Source organism: Alligator sinensis, unplaced genomic scaffold (assembly GCF_000455745.1).
Source record: "Alligator sinensis unplaced genomic scaffold, ASM45574v1 scaffold765_1, whole genome shotgun sequence".
Taxonomy (NCBI): Eukaryota; Metazoa; Chordata; order Crocodylia; family Alligatoridae; genus Alligator; species Alligator sinensis.
Window position 1 is genome coordinate 239,848 of NW_005843221.1, and position 18,347 is coordinate 258,194.

The 18,347-nt window shown below is 51.2% G+C and overlaps 1 protein-coding gene across 1 annotated transcript; it reads left to right on the forward strand.

The window, feature by feature from the left end:
- Positions 1-216: 216 nt before the first annotated feature.
- LOC102371951 (START domain-containing protein 10-like) lies at positions 217-16,250 on the forward strand. Its single transcript, XM_006037998.2, has 6 exons — positions 217-416; positions 9,442-9,589; positions 9,864-9,967; positions 10,663-10,780; positions 12,152-12,204; positions 15,011-16,250. Exons 1-6 carry the CDS (start codon positions 252-254, stop codon positions 15,221-15,223), a joined length of 801 nt encoding a protein of 266 aa, XP_006038060.1. The 5' UTR covers positions 217-251; the 3' UTR covers positions 15,224-16,250.
- The last annotated feature ends 2,097 nt before the right edge of the window (positions 16,251-18,347 follow it).

Here is an 18,347-nt window from a genome sequence, read left to right on the forward strand (position 1 = left end):
AAAAGGAGAGGGGAGGAATGGCTTTAGAGCTCTGGGAATGAGGGGGACAGTGTGAACTAGGTCAGGGACACAGCACCAGAGAGCAGCCAGCTCAAGGGCAAAGCTGGGCAGAGCCAAGAGAGCAGTCCGAAGTTTCCAAAGTGACCAAGCAGAGAGATCCTTCCTTTGACTGGTGCTGCAGAACCCTCTCTCCACTCTGGTGGCAGGTACCTGCTGGCCTTGTCACTGAAGGTCCCACAAAGGTCATCTCCATGTCCAGAGGAGGGGAGATAGTATATATCCCGGATGACTCTGACTTCAGCTCATTCAGGGACCAGTGTGAGAAATCTGAGGGCTGGCACTGCCAGTACAACAAAGGCAGCGTGACAGTTTGGAGTCATGGACAGCAGGAGAGCAGGACGGTGCAGAAGATCAAGGTAAGACCCTGGGGCAGACCCTGCCAGAGTCCAGTGACAGGGGAGTGAGTCTGTGTCCAGCCCGAGGGACCCCAACATGCTCACTCTCATGCTTTATTCCCTTTGCTTTTCAAGGCCTGATTTTTGCTTATCACTCTGGGGTGGGGGTCGTGTATCAAATGCTGCCTGCTGCAGACTTCCAGCCACTTGCCTCCCATCCATGTCTGCATAAAACAGGCGTTTCAGCCTAGCTGCAGGGGGCAGAATGGGTCACCCACTCTCAGATGTTCAGGCAGGGGGGCTCCAGCTTCTCCCCGTAGAGAAGTTTTGTGTAGACATGGCAACCCCAAATCCTGGGCTTCACCACCTCCTTCCAGTCTCTTCGGGTGTTTCTTGTGTACAAATCTTCCTTGAATTGTTTCACTAAGCCTGCTCAGCACTCACTTTCTATGATTTTACGTACTACTTGTTTCTGCAAACACATATACACATACATACACATGCCTGTGCTTTTTGTGTTTGGTTTCTGGACACAGAGAAGGGGAAGCCCCATGGTCACTTATTCTACCAGAGCTGCTTCTGTTATGAAACTTCAGAATCCCCAAAGGAGCCTGGAAGAGGGGCTGTACTAAGAAAGTAGTCTGATCCCACTTTCTAACGAGCACCTGTTCACAGGTAGTTTGAGCTTTTGTTGCTCTGGACACACCTGATCCCATGTTAGAACTAGAGACATGGTAGCCTGTACCCAATCAGTAGTGCCAATCTGTACACGTACCAATAAGCAAATATAGGTCCTCTTCTACTCAAGGTCCTACTGATTTCCAAGGTGCTACACAAAGGAGTGCCAGGCTCTGATGAATGAGCAGTTAAAACATCTTAGGGTAACTGGACATTCAGACTGGAGAGTCAAAGGTGGCCAGATGGGATGCTAGCTACATTATTCCCTTGTGTGCTACTGGCTATGGGGACCGGTATGCATTATGCTAGTCCTGTGGGCTCTTTGGCTTGGTAGAAATTTAACTTGACTCAGGTGAGCAAATTCTACTTGCGAGTAAGGCTGGAAATCTGGCCCCTTAATGAGCCCACAGGAGTGAAACATAACATCTGCATTGCAAACAGGACTCAGCTCATCTATGCTGACACCTGTAATGTAGTTTTAAAGCTGGTGGGAATTCCTACACCTGTGGCTTTACCTTCCCCTCCCACCTCCCCCTACTGGCACTGTGCCTTGTTCAGACAGAAAGCCTGGTTGAACTCTGGGTATCTGCTGTTTGGTTGCCTTCCTCCTTTCTCTAATTTGGAATGAAAAACCTTAGTGGATTTGGCTGCCTCATCACTTTTCCCCTCTGTTTCCCAGGGCTGCAAGATCTGTGTAGTGCAAAGAGCAGGGGGTAATTATAGGGTTAAATTTTTCTCTCTATTAGAATAACAAAGGATCCCATCCCATGGGCCCGAGAGTGTCTATACTGCATTCTGGGTCTGAGCCTAAGGCTCCCATGCCTCAATATCCAGCTCTAGGGCCACATCAGGAGTGTGAAAATGGGCAGGTAGGTGTCTCCGAGCCTCTACAGACACCAGATATTTGGGTGGGGTGTGGCTTGTAACTACAGGCAACCCTCGCTTAGCACTCTTAATGGGTTTCTGAAAAACCCAGTGTTAAGCGAAACCAGCATTAAGTGAAACCGAAAGTATTTGACAACCCAAGATGGCAACTGCAAGTGTTTTTAATGACCCAAGGTGGCAACCACGAGCGTTATAACGAAACTCGCTGAGTGCCAAATGAAATCAGGTACCAATTTAACATGAGCGTTATAGCAAAATTGCGCTAAGCAAAACAGTGTTAAGTGGGGGGTTGCCTGTATCCAGGTTGTACCAGAGCCTGGATCTTTCTTCAGGGCTATTTAATAGGGCTATGCGAAATAGCTATGTTTTGTTTCAATTTTGGATTCGGCTGTTTTGGAGGACAGTGATTCGTTTCAGTGTTTCAGATCAGTGTTCCATTTTGATTCGGTCGAATCTGTTTTGGAGTTTCGGTGCTGATTTGGAGATTCGGATCAGCTGGGGAGAGGCAGGCACAGCCATGCAGCTGCAGGTTCTCTCACAGCTCCTCCAGCTGTGCCTGCCTCTGCCCCAGCAGGGGTAGGTGCAGGAGAAGCCCCCATGGCTTCCCTGCCCGGCCCCATCCCCCGGCCATCCCCAGCCTCCCAGCACTTTTAAAAAAAAAAAGCCCTGCACTCTTCAGCTGCAGCAATTGGGGCTTTTGGGGGAATCATAGCAGAGCCCCCCTGTGCAGCACGGGGCAGTAGGATCCAGCTGTGCCTGCCTCTGCCCCAGCAGGGGTAGGTGCAGGAGAAGCCCCCATGGCTTCCCTGCCCGGCCCCATCCCCCGGCCATCCCCAGCCTCCCAGCACTTTTAAAAAAAAAAAGCCCTGCACTCTTCAGCTGCAGCAATTGGGGCTTTTGGGGGAATCATAGCAGAGCCCCCCTGTGCAGCACGGGGCAGTAGGAAGCAGATGCAGCAACTGTCACATCGCATGGATGCAGTGTGGCTTGGCAGGGCGCTGCACGCTGTCTGAGATCTGGGGTGGCTTGAGCAGTCAGCTGGAGCCTGGCACTGCTTAGCCCCAGGGACCCCAGCACCCAGACAGCCCCACAGCACCTGGCCGAGCCACACTGCACCTGCGCCATGGGGCAGCTGCCACATAGGTGCCAGGCTGGAGGGGGGTGATCCCCACTGCCCCACACTGCATGGGGGTGCCCCCATGGCTGCCCTGCCTGGCCCCACTCCCTATCTAGCCCCAGCACTTTAAAAGGAGGTCTGTGGGGCTGTGCCGGACTATTCCCAGGGGCACCTCCGAAACATTCCAAAACATCCGAAACATTTCCACCCATGTCCACCCATTCTCAGGAGCCAACAAACCAGAGAGAAGTGGGGACCTGGCCAAGCTAGGAATCAAAGCCCAGTGTTTGTTAAGTGATGCAGCTACTCAGTCCATAAATTGCTCCACAATGAACCCAAGGCTGTGTTGTGTATAACCATGCACCTCTCCCAACACATATACTATCCTCTCCACACAAACACTATTCCCCTTCTCCGTACAAGCCCAAGGCTCCCTCCACACAGACACCATCTCTGTGGCCACATGCACTCTGGGTGTGATACTACCCAGAGGAGGATATACAGCAGCTGTTGTCTTCATTCCCTAGCACTCTGAGCCAGAGCTGGCCTGTGAGTTGGGATTGCTCATCCCCCTACTAGAGTCAGCCCATGGAAATTGCAGACCTATGGTTCCCCACACCATCTCAACATCAGTTCAGATCAGGATCATACAGAGCTCTGGGGTCTAACAGTACTTATTTCAGGCCAGTTTTCCAAAGTGCATTAGTTAACTTGACCTTTCTGCACCCAGTACAAATTTGATCCATGCTTGGGCCTACTTCACAGCAGAGACACTCATGCAATTAAGCACTTGCCATCCTGAACACTTGGCCTTTATGCTCTCTGTAAGTCTGCAAAAAGGGCTTCCCACCTGCTGCCTATGCAATGTGTTGCCTCATCCTGTCAGCCAGGCTTCCCCTTGGCTCCTTACCCAACAGTCACCATGAGCGCCTCTGGCTCCTCCTCAAACCCTATTAGAACCTAGGACTTAAAGGGGTGCCATGTGCTGGCTGCAGCAAGGAGTCATGAGAGGTGGAGCCTTGGAGAGGATAAGCAGTGACTCAAGAGGTGAGTAACAGAAAGAAGGATAACAACAATTAACCAGGGGCAGTAGAACCTAGCTGGCCTGATCTGTGCTCTGCTTAGCACAGCACAGATCTGATCATTTAGCATTTGAGAGCCAAATCTCGATCTCTAGGGCTGAGACATTTACTGTACTGTACATTGCTGAAGCAATGTCCAAGCCCAGCTCTAGCAGCACAGAAGAGGCCCAGGATATAAAGAAAAAGGTGTCTATTGCTGCAGCATATGACACATGGAGCAAATTTATGGGGACAGGACAGGGGAAGATTACACTGCCTCTGCTCTCCTGCAGGTCACATGAGTTGCCAGCCAGGGCATGAGCCTGGGTGAATGTCGCAGAGCTAGGTGGCTGGTGCCTCCTTCCCAGGACATGAGCAGCAATCCCAGAGGTGCTACATTCTCTGGAGTAGCCAGATGTTGTGGGCTGCTCTGAGTGCTAGATCTTGCTGATACATTTCGGAGGTCCCTGTTAACCAGGTGCACGTGAAAAGCATGCCCAGGGAGAGATGAGGGGTGGTCCTGGGGCCCTGCTGAGACCTTGGGCTCATCGGAAACCTGTAGAGTCTTGCTCTTACTATCATTATTGCAGTAACCAAAGCCCCTTACCTGATCCAGCATCCTGCTCTCTTCCCAGCTCCTGTAACTGCAGTGAACACTGGCTGTGTGCGCAAAGGCTGCAGCTCAATCATTAATGAATTATGTGTTAGGAAGAATGGGCTACAGTCCTGTAGGAACAGAGTGCTTTGTGAAGGCCTATGAAGTGCAGACCCTGGGGAGCAGCTGTCAGTCAGTCACTGACCTTCTGCACCCTGTGGGGAGAAGTCCCTGGAAACTGCTGCCTCTTAGTCGGAGGCTTCATTCTCTAGGAGGGCCAGAATGTTCCTAGGAGGGTTTTGGCCCTGAGCCCTGGGGAGCTTGCAGCTGCTCAGCTCCTGCTCAGTTGGGCAGCATGAGCTCCATCCTGTGAGTGAGGGGTTGTGTAGGAGTCTAGGGAGGCTCCCAGGAGCTCACATGCAGAGCCTGTTAATTCACTGTTTAATAAAAATTATTAACCTCCTTGAGTTCCTTAAGAAATACGCTGCACAGCTGCTCTTCCAGTTGGGGCAGGGCACTACCAGTGGTGAGGATACCTGGACAGAGCTGGTACCGTGGCATGGCACTGGATGGTCCAAGGTAGCCAGATATCAGCTCATGAGGTTGACCCTGGCAGGATGCTGAAGCCATTGCAACAAAAACAACAGATGGGTAACAAGCTGGCAGCTCTGGGCAGTTCCTGGGCAGGGGCTTTTTTTCTGTCAGGAACTATTCCCCAGACCTGATAAAGAATGTCTTGACTAACTCTAAGCTTGTCTAACTCTATCCCAACTATGAAGTTTGTCTAACTCTATCCCAACTATGAAGTTTGTCCAATTAAAGATATCACCCTAAGAAATCCTTGCTTCAAGAACAGAGCACATTTACAAAATGTTGTTATTAATGATGCAAACCCAACCCTTAATATCCTGCTGCTCGTTCTGTGGCAGGGGAGAAAGGGAGCACAAATGTAGAGATTCCTGTCCCCCAGGAGGCATTTTAACCCTGCAGACTTTGATTCTAATATGTACAAAGGAACTAAGAGCATGTCCTGCCTCCCACAGCATGGCTAAAGACAGTGAGGTTATCATCAGATAACCTAGCAACTGGGGCCACATAAGTACCCAGACTGTGAAGTCATAACTATTGTTGCTGCTCTGGAAGATGCACCGCAGTCGGGTATCCCACAACCCCAGTGGCTCCATGAGACTGAGGCAACACTTCTCTGCTCTCACATCATTGCAATCCTTCCCAAAACTTGCTCGGACTGCTGCCTCCCAATCACAATGGTCCTGGGTGTTTTGTAGCTGGAGGAGCTGGGGGCCTGGTAGTCCAGTAACCTCTAGAGAAGTAGATCCTAAGTGTCAATCTGTGCATGTTCTGCAAAGGGAAGGAGCATCCACAGGCAACACTGAGGGCCTGATTCGGCCTCCAGACTGTGGTGTGCTTAGGAGGAAAGAGCCACTGACCGTCAGAGCTCAGGAGGAATCTGATGCACTGGCTGCTGAAAAAGTCCTGCAAACTTGCAAACTGAGCATGCCTGATCTGCAGTCTCTGGGTGTGGTGGATAGGGAGCCCATGCAGCCGTCCATGTACAGAAGACACTGATTGAAAAAAACCCCATCACAGTAGCACCAGGTTGCTAGAATACAGAACTAATAAACCCCTAAGCCCAAGATCCAGGAGATTTGCCAGACACCTGGATCCTGGCACTTGTATTATATTGCTGCTCATACACCTCCTCAGGCAGGGTAAGGTGCTCTCCACTTCTCTGACCCAGTAACAGCCCCCACTTTCCTGACCATAGTCTCAGTGCGTCTCAGGGCCTGCGGACTCTGCCACGTGTATCAATGATGGGGATAATTCTGCAGAGGGATTCTACAGTCATTTGGGAATAGTGAGAGTGGCCCAGTAGGATACCTACTCTGTGCTGCACAGACCAGGGAGCAGAAAATACACTGAGGTTCCTGGCTTCAGCAAGATGGGAGCTGGGGCAGGTGTTCTTGTGCAGCGTGTAAGAACAAGGAGGCTGATATACTTTGCTGTTGGGGGTTCATGCAGTCTGCTGGAGAGCAGCAACTCACAAGAGGTGACTGGGCAGCAACTCACAAGAGGTGACTGGATGCACCCTTAGATCTTCATGGACGGACTTATAGCTATCAGCTGGAGACCAAGACATTTCTTTTGGACAGGGAGTGGGGGTATTATGGGTAGGAACTGCTGAAACTCCAAACGTCCCTCACAGCTTTCCAGCTCTTTAATCCATGTCCTAGAAGCACTTTTAGTTGGGTGGGGGGGTGTATTTGTTTTATGCTTGGAGCCTATCTGAGCTCTACTAAGGCCAAAATTCAAGTCAGGCAGTTACCTAACACTTACAGGTGCTGAGCTGGGGACCGGAAGCCCCACCTTCCCTCTCTTGCATGTTTCCCTTTCAAGTATAGTGCTGACCAAATACTCTTCAGTCACATAGATGGTCAGGTGAATTATGGAAATTTCCACTGGAGCATCTAGCACTGGCCTCTTCCACAACCAAAATGCCAGAGGAGAGAGATCAGGGGACAGGTCCTCCATTGTAGATGTGCCTTTACCTTGTACCCTGCGGTGCTTTTGGGGCACACAGTAAATGGCATGCTGCTGGGGTAGTCAGCAGTCTGCACAGTCATCCCATCACCTGGAAGAGTCTGAGCAGAAGGCATAAGGAAAGAGAAAAAAGGATAATATTTCACTAGTGTTGTCTTTGGGCATCTGATCTTCAGGCAATCAGGGCCACATTGGTGTTGTTGACATGGCTGCTGGGGCAATCTGGGACAGCCTGTCAGAGATTAGCAGGGGGGAGGAAAAATGAGCATAAAAAGGAAAAATGCAGAATAAAAAGAGCAGTCTCTAATTACTTAGCATCTGCTGAGCACCTCATCAAAAATGCAAGGCCTCTAATGAGGAATGGATGACTTCTTCCTGCCAGCTTGCTGCAGACAGCCAGTGCTGAGAGGAGCTGGGGCTGGGTAAAAGTTCATCAATAATGTACTTTCTCCCTTGAGGACTTGATACTAGGTTGTGGCTTGGGTTACCAGGTTAATGGCTTTGGTTACTAAGGATCTCACAGGGTCCGGCTAATCTTACCACAAACACAGTCTGTGGCATGGAGAGAGAAACCCAACCCTGTCCTAGCCTGCTTGCTCTGGGGTGTGATTTGGACAGAACAATGAGAGAACCAGCTTGCTTATTTTGCAGACACAAATAGTTGACTGGTGTGGGCAAAGTGAGGGGCATAAAAGTCCCAGTGCCAGCAGCATCTTCATCCTTAGTGCCCCTGACTCTTACACCCTACTCATTGCCCCTTGTTCTGAGGTGTGATAGATAGCCCTTTGCACAGGGCAGAACAAGATATTCCCAGGCAAGTGGTCTGGCAGCCCCAGGCAGCCTGGAGAGACCCCACCAGCACAGTGAACGTGCTAGTTGTATAAAGGACCTGATGGGGGTGCTCAATTTCCATGCCTTCCTGAGACAGAGTAAGCCAGTGCCCCCAGATTTCCTCTCCCTACAGTAGCTCAGAGGCCAGGTCCCCAGGCAGTGGGAAGGGGCAGAATGGAACCAGGGCTCCCACTGTGAGCTCTCTGCACCGTAGCTGGAAGTGCACCAGCTTCCTCCCTTCCCAGCTACTTATAGCAGAGAGGGTTGAAAAATGCCTGTGCAACTGCATTCCTGTGTGGGTCAGGAACCATGGCGCCTGAGACCAGGGCCTCCATGCCTGGTACATCCAGCACTGCCTGAGATACAGGATGACTCTTTTAGCTCAGACTCAGTAGTGGGGTGCCCTAAGTACTCCAGCTACCAAGATCCATCTTCAGGACCCCTGGGACACCTGTTCCAGCCTGCTGGTCAGCAGCACACAGTCAGAGAACTCAAGGAAACAGCAGAAAATCAGACTCTTCAGGTAAAGGGCAGAGCTTCATGAAGACTCAGTCCCCCACACACTGTTTTGCCAGTACACATGCCTCTTGTCCACTCAGCCACCAATAGTGAAACACATCACAAAAAACAGTTACAGGCTCTGGGGACACAGCAGCTGAGCAGGTGATGGTAGCAGGAATTGCTTGAAGGACAAGTGCTGGCCATGTGATCAGGGCCACAGAGGGTCAGAGGTGGTCATTACTGATGGATGCCACAGTGTCCAGAGGGAATGGCCAGATGTCCAGTGAAAGGCAGAGTAGTCCTCACCAGGGGCTAGGCTCTTTCCCCAGAGTGCGCTTTGCAGCCCTGCTCTGGCTGTGCTCAACACAGACATTTAGCTGGAGCTGGCATTTTTAATACACATTTAATTCCAGCTTCTGCTATGTGACCTTGAGAATCCCAACCCAAGTAATGTCACTGGAGCTAAGTAACAAAGCCAACACTCCATTTGTCTCCTATTACTCTACCTACCAAACACTTACACACACACACACACACACACATATGCATCTATGAAGCAAGTAAAAATGAACAGTCACTCATATCCATGATACACAGATATGCAACAGCCTGTTTGACACATACATGCTCAGTCATATATATCCATAATAAGGCAGTGACACAGACCTGACACCTGCACTTGCCAATCATGCACACATTCAGACCACTTGCACCTCCACCTGTAGCACACTCTCCAGGAGTTCCTGGAGGTGTCCGGGGTGCTTCTTGGTCTCTCTCTCCTACAGCTCAGAAGTCTGACTTGCAGCCTTCCCCCTGCAGATGCGGATCTCCTGCAAAGATGTTTCTGCAGAAACGCTTTATGATGTGCTGCATGACACCCACTACCGCAAAAAATGGGACTCCAACATGATCGAGACCTACGACATTGGGCGCCTGACAGTCAATGCCGACGTGGGATACTACTCCTGTGAGCAGCCCTCATGCTGGGGAGACAGCTCATTGACACCTGCAACATCCCCCCCTTCCCCCAGGCTCCATCCTCATGCCCACCTCTCCTTTATCTGTCAGGCAAATGGCCTGGCCCCAGCTGTGTCAGTGAACACAGGTCTGGGTCCCTGGGGGGGATTGTCAGGGGAAGGTATACAGGTGATAGCTAGTGTCTCCTGGGGAGCATGACCCTTGAGAAACTCTGTGAGACTTCCCAGGCGGACCTAGTTAGTAACAGCCTCTCTACATTGCAGGGAAATGTCCAAGCCCCCTGAAGAACAGGGACTTTGTCACCCTGCGCTCCTGGCTGCCCCTTGGCAATGACTACATGATCATCAACTACAGTGTCAAGCATCCGGTGAGCCACACTGAACCTCCCTGCCACCCACTCAGGGAAGCACCATGACCACTAAGGTGGGACCACTAAGGTGGGGATAACTGCTTTTCTGGCAAGGAGTAGTACCTGGGCAGAGGTAATGTATAGTTAACCTCGCACTTCCATTTCCAGTGGGAAGATCTTGGCTTTATGCCCACTTTATGGAAATAGAAGACTCCTCCCTAGCTTGCTCTGTGGCCATATGGCTGAGGGTGAGAGAAACTCAGGGACCTCTGAACCCCAAGCCTCCAGGCTTGGGCCTGCACATAGGATGTCCACCAAATGATTTGGAAGCATTTGAAGCCCCAGGTGGTGGTGGAGGATGTTTGCCAGTAGCAGGGCCATATATGGCTCTTGAATGACTCACAGATTTGGAATTGATTTGGCTGATTTGACTTGGAATATGAAAAATTTTCCTTAAAAAAACCCCCCAAAACTCAGCAGGTTTCTAAGGCCTGATTTGGGGCACTGGCCTCTTGGCTTTGGGAAGGGTGCTGGGCAACACTGGCTGGAAATGACCCGTGTGTGGTAGGTGATGTGAGGTTATGAGGCCTACCTTTCAGGCACAAGGGGTACAGCACATATCAAAGCACAGGGTAGATGTGTGCCGGCATGGTGGGGCTGGCCCAGGGCTCTGTCTGGTGGCAGGTTCTGAGGTGTGTGATGTCTCTCCACAGAAGTACCCACCCCGGAAGGACTTTGTGAGAGCCGTGTCCCTGCAGACAGGCTACCTGATCAAGTCAAATGGAGCCAACAGCTGCATCCTCTACTACCTCACCCAGGTGGACCCCCGAGGTAAGTGCCACATGCCGGCCCAGCTTGGCAAGTCCAGAGCCCAGGAAAGCCCAGCAGATACCAGTCATCAGGTCTGGGCACATTTGAACTACCTGCCATCCTTAGAGCTAGGTTGTGCCCCATGGAGCTCACAGGTGGGGCAGCACAAACAGCCTTGGCCATGAACCATGTGGTTTACGTGGAGTAACCCAGTGGGTATCTGTTGCTTCTGGCTATGAGCCCTGTCTATACAACAGCTCCTAATATTGCTGCACAAGGAAAACTTGTATCAATGGAAGATTAGGAGAGAAAAGGAGTGCCGGCAATACCTTAGAGACCTAGTGTGATGGGACCAGCCACCTGAGGGAATACAGGAATGGGACTCCACTGCCTGGAACAGAAGGGCCCGTCCAGGGGTGGGCAAAATACAGCCCACGGTCTGGATACAGCCTGCCAAGGGATTTTATCTGGCCCACAGTGGGTTCCTCGGCCCTGCCCAGGCCAGAAATAGGTTGCAGCCCAGGATGGGTGCAAATGGACAGTCCTGCTGCCCTCAGGTACACAGCAGGGCAGGGGTGGTGAGGTGAGTGACTGCTCCTAGCATATCTGCCACCAGTGCACTGCCTGGGCACCCTGGCTCATCCACCCTATACCCATTGCCACAGGAACACTGGCTGGAGTGGACGGGATCACCATGGATTCCAGCCTGTGACCCCCGCAGGCAGGGAGCACTCGGCTGGGCAGATGGGATGGGGCTGCAGGCAGGCAGGAAGTGGCATCCGGGAGCAGGATGGGCACGTGGGTGGCCAGGGCCAGGACTGGGGCCAGGTTCACAGGGCAGTGACAGCAGGGTCTGGGGTCTATGACTGGGGCCCAGAACAGAGCCACAATCCACTCCTGGCCCCACACTGTCACCTCCCCACCCACCTGTCCCACTCTTGGATACTGCTGCCCACCCATCCATGGCCCCATCCCATCCCATTTGCCTGCCTGACCATGCCTTGCTCATGGGGGTCTCAAGCCAGTCTCCATGGAGACCCTGCCCACCCACTCCGTTTGGCACCCCCAATGGTGAGTGCAGGGCACATGGGCTGGATAGAATTAATTGCCCTGCAGGACCAGGTCTGCATCCCTTCCCCTGGCCCACAACAGCTCACCAAAACTCTTTAATTAGCTCTCCAACCCAAATAATTGCCCATCCCTATGCTAGTCCATATTTGCCTATCCAGTACTGATGGATTGGCAGACGGAGGTATACCCAAGTGCCTCAGGAGATAGGCAGCCCCTGCAGATGCCCATGAAGAAGACCTGGATGACCCAGGGAAGGCTGTCTTTCCTTCAAAGCATTGTCACTGGCCAGGTGAGTAACTGGTGCTTCTGCTTTCTCTCTAGGCTCATTACCAAAGTGGGTGGTGAACAAAGTTTCCCAGTTTGTGGCACCAAAGGTAAGTAGGGGTGTGGGCAGCACCCAGGGGTGGATCCAGAGGGTGTGCAGTGGCACAGCTGTACCCCACTTTCGGACTGGACTGTGCTGCTGCAGCCTCTGGGAAGAATCCTCTCCTTCCTTTCCATGCCCAGAGGCACATCCCCCCCTCCCCTTCCTCCATTCCGCAACTGCTGTGGCTGCTTTCCCCATTGTCCCAGGAGCTGGGGAATCTTCAGAGCTGCTCCTGCCCTCTCCATCTAGGCTGCACAGGGGCTGGGCTCGCCTTGGGTAGGGACAGCATCAGTGGCTTGCTCCTGCGGGGACCGAGCAGTGTAAAAGAACCCACCCCTTCTCACTGCAGTTGCTGCTATTCCCAACTAAGCCCAGCCCCCATGCAGCCCAGCTGAAGCAGGCAGAAGCAGCTCTAAAGATTTTCCCACCCCCAGGACAGTGAAGAAGCAGCAACAACTGGAGGAGGAGGGGATTGACCAATCTGATTGCCTTTTATGACCAAGTAACTAAATCCTTGGATGATGGTGTTGCCATGGATGTAGTCTTTCTAGACTTGAAAAAGGCCTTTGACACTGTCTCTCACCCCATCCTCATCAATAAATTAAGCGACTGCGGCATTGATGCCTGCACAGTTGGATGGGTAAAAAATTGACTGATGGGGCGCACCCAGAGAGTAGTGGTTGACGGGCTGTACTCAAATTGGTGAGATGTGAGCAGTGGGGTACCCCAGGGCTTGGTCCTCGGGCACGCACTGTTTAACATCTCCATCACTGACTTGGATGAGGGGGTGGGAAAGCATGCTGTCCAAGTTTGCTGATGACACTAAGATGTGGGGCAAGGTGGGCACACTTGAAGGGAGAAAGAGACTGCAACTAGATTTAGACAGACTACAAAAGTGGGCAGACAAGAATAGGATGGGGTTCAACATAGACAAATGCAGGGTGCTGCACCTGCCAATGCCAGACCTCAGCCAGCAAGGCCAGCCATACCTTGTCATGCATCCAAAGGGGCATCTCAAGCCAGTCCAGAGAGGTGATACTCCCCCTCTATGTGACTTTGGTCAGGCCGCTGTTGGAGTACTGCGTCCAGTACTGGGCGCCGCACTTCAAAAGGGATGTGGCAAACCTGGAGAGGGTTCAGAGGAGGGTCACCCACTTGGTGAGAGGGCAGCAGGACAGGCCCTACGAGGAGAGACTGAAGGACCTGAACCTGTTCAGCCTCAGCAAGAGGAGGCTGAGGGGGGACCTGGTGGCTGCCTACAAACTCATCAGGGGAGATCAACAGCAAATAGGCAGAGCCTTTTTCTCCCCAGAACCACCTGGGGTGACAAGGAACAATGGTAATAAGCTGATGGAGAATAGGCTGAGGTTAGAGATCAGAAGGCAATATTTTATAGTTAGGGTGGCCAAAATCTGGAACCAACTTCCCAGAGAAGTGGTCCTCGCCCCTACCTTGGGCAAATTCAAGAGGAGGTTGGATGATCACATGTCTGGGGTCTTGTGAACCCAGCATTCATTCCTGCCTGTGACAGGGGGGCAGGCTAGATGATCTGTTCAGGTCCCTCCTGACCCTAGCTACTATGAAACTATGAAACTATGGATGGAATGGGAAGGGAGGGAATGTCTCTGAGCGTGGCAGGGAAGGAGGAGATGCTTTCCTGCTTTGGAACTTTAAAAAGTTCCCAGAAACTCCCTCATTGCAGCCTGCCCACACTGGTGGGTTGGGAGTGAGAAGGCTGGGTGCCAGAGTGAGCCACCGCTGCACTATGGGTGGCTGGTCCTGCACCCCCTTTGCCAAATCCTGGATCGACCCCTGGCAGCAACTATCACAATAAAGGTGGGTAGCACTGGGAGGCATGGGTACAGGTCTGGCTGAAAGCAGTGTGCAGGCTGAGTTAAGGCCAGGGGCATGGCCAGCTAATTGCCCTGAGGTGATGGCAGGTGCATGCCCAGATGAGTGCTCCCCTTTCCCCAGGATGCACTCACTGCAGCTTTGGTCTGCACTAGGAAGGACTTGCCAGCAGAGGCTGATAGGCTTTCCACCTTGCTTCCATCCTTCTCCCTTTCTCTGTCCTGGAGGGTGTGTGGGTTCAGCTGGCTCCAGACAGTCTGGGAGGAAGGGACTCAGTCTCTTTACTCATCCATCTGTTGGAGCATAAGCCAGCTGGGATGATCTGACCAGCAGTATGAGAGCAAAAGCAAAATTCCACAGCATACATGGAACCAGGATATGATCCCTCATCTGTTTCCCCAGTCCAGAAATCTTCAAGCAGATGAAGCCAGCACTCTGCACCTAAATGTTTTAGGCCAGTGGTTCCCAAACTCTGTCAGATTGCACACCACCAATTTAAAACAATACAACCTTAAGTACCACCAGCAAATTTTTTATATATGAAGTAATTATAATAAATCTGTTAATGCGTACCACCGACAGGTTGTCTGCATACCACTGGTGGTACACGTACCACAGATTGGGAACCATTGTTTCAGCGCAAAGCTGGGTAAGAGCTCCCAGTGCCCCTTTCCCTAACACCTCTCCTACACTTGGGATTGCAGGGGAGGCTCATGAGAATCCTCATCAAAGACATTGCCTAGGCCAGAAAGCCCTATCTCCCTGAGGGGTGATGAAGACCCATTACTGGGGCCCTGTGTACACAGACTACACAAAGCCCTTGAAAGCAAAGTGCATGGCAAACTTCTCTCAGGACCCTGTTAGGGTTGGACAAGATGGGACACACTAGGCTTCTCCCATCTCTCCCATCCATGCTAATGAGAGGGGATCTGTGACAGACCAAGTCTTCTCTGACCTTCCAGGCCATGAAAAAGATCTACAAGGCAGGGTTGAAGTACCCAGAGTGGAAACGGAAGCACAACCCCACCTTCAAGCCCTGGATGTACCCAGAGCAAAACACACTGCCCAGCATCAGTCTGGCTGAGCTGTCCCTGCAGCATGCCGATTCCCTGGAGAACATTGACGAAAGCAACCTATCTGAGGAGAGGATGCACATCAGTGATGATGAAGCCTGAGCAAGCCTCCTGCTGCCATGTGCCTGCCAGCAGGACTGGAGACGGCCTTCTCCTTTCCCCCCTTTCCCTTACATCTCTCACTGGGGTAGGACTGGGTACCCATCACCCTGCATCTGCAAGAGCCGAGCAATGCTCACAGGCATACTTGCAGTTGTGTCTTCAGTGCTCTTAGTAGAAGTGTCTTCTTCAGGATCTGTCCCTAGTGTTCTCTTGTACATGGAGCAGGAAATTGTTCTAGCACCTGCTATGCACACAGCCCTGTGCCAGGGCAGAAAGAACTGCCCTGAGCTACTGCCACATGCACAGAGCCCTGCTTTGGAAGGGAGAGAATTGCTCTTCCTCCCAAGCTTCCCTGCTGTTCCTGCTTTCCCCCATCCATACTCAAGTCCTCTGCTGAGGAGTGAAAGAACTGCCCTCACCTGTCCTGGACATGGACTATGTGCTGGGGAAGGGAGACTGGATGAGCTTTGCCTGGGCAGAGGTGGCCATGTGGAGCACCCCCAAACCAGGAGGCACAGAGGTGGCTGTGACAGCACATCACCCCACAGAGTCCCAGGGGCTGGAGTGGTTCAGGGTATGTCCAGGGTTTGGCAAAGCAAGGAGGAGGTACAAATGGGGTGCTCCTAGCCTTTGGCTATTCCTTTGCTGCCACTGGTCCTAAAGTGGCCCTGGAAATGGAGGCACAGTAAGGGTTACTCTAACTAGCATGGCCCAGAGTTGGGAAGACACAAACAGAATCCCTCTATCCATCCCCAGGATCTGCAGTGGTGGAGGAATGGCTTAGCATCCTTATTTCCCCTATCTGATTCTCAGCCTCTCTCCCCAGCCAGATGCACAACCAAGAGAGTCCCGTTCCAGGACATGGCAGGCATGTTCACTCAGCCTTGATTAGCTCTCAGTTCTGAAATGCACCTGAAGCCCAACTTCCTGGTATCTAGCCAATTCCAGAAGGGGTGCTGCAGTACAGCTACAGCTCTGGGGCTTTGCCAGCAGCATGGTGGGGGTGAGGCTGGGATTCTCTCTGAGAGTGGGATCCTGAGCCAGTGCAGAGGCCATTCAAATTACATTTACTCTGGACCTGTATTGACATTTCTCTTGTAGGTTGTTCAGCATTTGCTGCTGTTGCTGTGATTGCTACCAGAACAATAAAGGAATTGATGTGTGAGTGTGCTTCCTGGGAGTGCACAAAACAGGGCACTGGATGGGGCCAGAAGCAACCCCAAGATGCTACTGTAAGAGGAGGCATTTAAATGCATACAGTGTTAGGGAGGTTTTTTGAAGAAGGGGGAGTCTGTACCTGAGGCTGAACTTGGCTTTGGCCAAAGGGGACCAGGTCCCTGGTCCAGCACATTAATATGTCGTGGGAGATTATCCACTCTGCACCCAGGAAAGGGTGGCACAGAAAATAGAGTGGGACCAAAGCAGAGCCAGGCAAAGGGCCCAGAGGCACAGTCAAGAGAAGCAGTACAGTGGCCTGCTGAGGTGTCAGAAAGAAATAGCATGTGATCAGAAAGAAAGCTACAAATGCCTGTGGACTATGTGGAATGGAGACAGCTGCATGGTGAAGTCTGTGTGCGGACAGCCCTGGGTCAGGCACCAGCATGTGATGGTACTAGCCTCCTGCTCAGGGACTGGTACAGGGCACTTGGTCTTTGGGGAGGTCAGAGAGACAGCAAGGTCTAAGAAAGCAGAACAGGAAGCTTCGGTGACTACTGTAGAAAACAACCGCTTGTCCCTGCAGACAAAGGTGATGAACGCAGCACCTTCTTGACACCTTAAATGATTGTATCCTGGAAATGCTAATTCTGGGACACACCAGATAAGAGGCTATTCTTAACTCAATCCTGTGCTGCATGCATAAATCAATTAAAGAAGTAACTATAATTGACCCACCAGGTGATAGTGATCACATGATGATTCATAATAAATATCCTCAGGGAAGGATTGTTCATAAGCTGGCATGAAAATACTGCATTTTAAAAGAGGGGATTTCAAGAAAAAGAAGTTTTTCTAAAATACTCTAGAGTAAAAAATGAGGAAAAGAAAATCCTTAAATTTAGCCTACAGGTTACTTAAACATCCACAAGAGTGTCCCAGAAGGCACTGTGGGGTTTTCACCACGCAGGAAGCTAAAGGTAGGTTATCTGAGCCAAACAGACAACCCTGCCCAAGGGAAGCCAATGGAAAGGAGAAAAAATGGTGGCAAAAGGAATGTAAGAAGAAATTTGGGAGGAAAAGAGGGAATTTGAAGAATGAATAGCTTTCAAAAGAAATAATAAAACCTGTTTTCAGCATCTCAGAAGCAGGTAATCTATGGAAGAATTTGGGGGTTCACTGGAAACAAAGCAGTAAGTGAAATAAGGACATTCCAGAGAACCTAAACTGAGTTTTCTTACTAGTGTTTATCATAAAAAGTAATAGAAAGAAAACAGTTCTGGGCCTAGTCTTTTCAGTGAATATGAATCTGACATTAAAATAGGAAGGCCCATAACATAGGCGGATCTAGGATTTTGAAAAGTGGGGTACAGGAGTTGCAACTGACATGTAGCCACTGCAAACCCCCTGGCTCCCAGCACTCCCACTATGGGCAAACCATGTTGCTGCAGCAGCAATCAGGGACATTTTGAGCCCGCAACGCAGGTAAAAATTCCCTCTGGTCTCAGCATTCCCTCCTTTCTAGCACTCAGTGGAACCTTCCCTCCCCTTCCATTCCCATGCTCCAACACAGTTTACCCAGAGCACAAACCCTGCTAATTATGCCTCTGGACATAGAAAGATGTCACACAAACTACATTACAAAGGCACCTTGGTGACCTAGACAAAGAATTGGGAGGGAACTGAACAAAATAAGATGCTGAACTACCAGCAAAATAAACATTTTGCATTAAAATTGGTCACTATTCTGAAGAGGAACAAATGTTTGACCTATGTGTTTGTAACCCGGGTGGTACTCCAAAAGGTACCCCCTCTCCAATTGAAGGGATCAAAGCAGGTGCACAAGCACTGTGGGAGGTGTAGGGACTCTCCTCCCCCTATAGAGCAGAGCCAGATCACCACTGGGGACTTAACCATATACCTTCTAATGAGGGAACAATACTGGGAACATAACAGGCATAATCAGGGG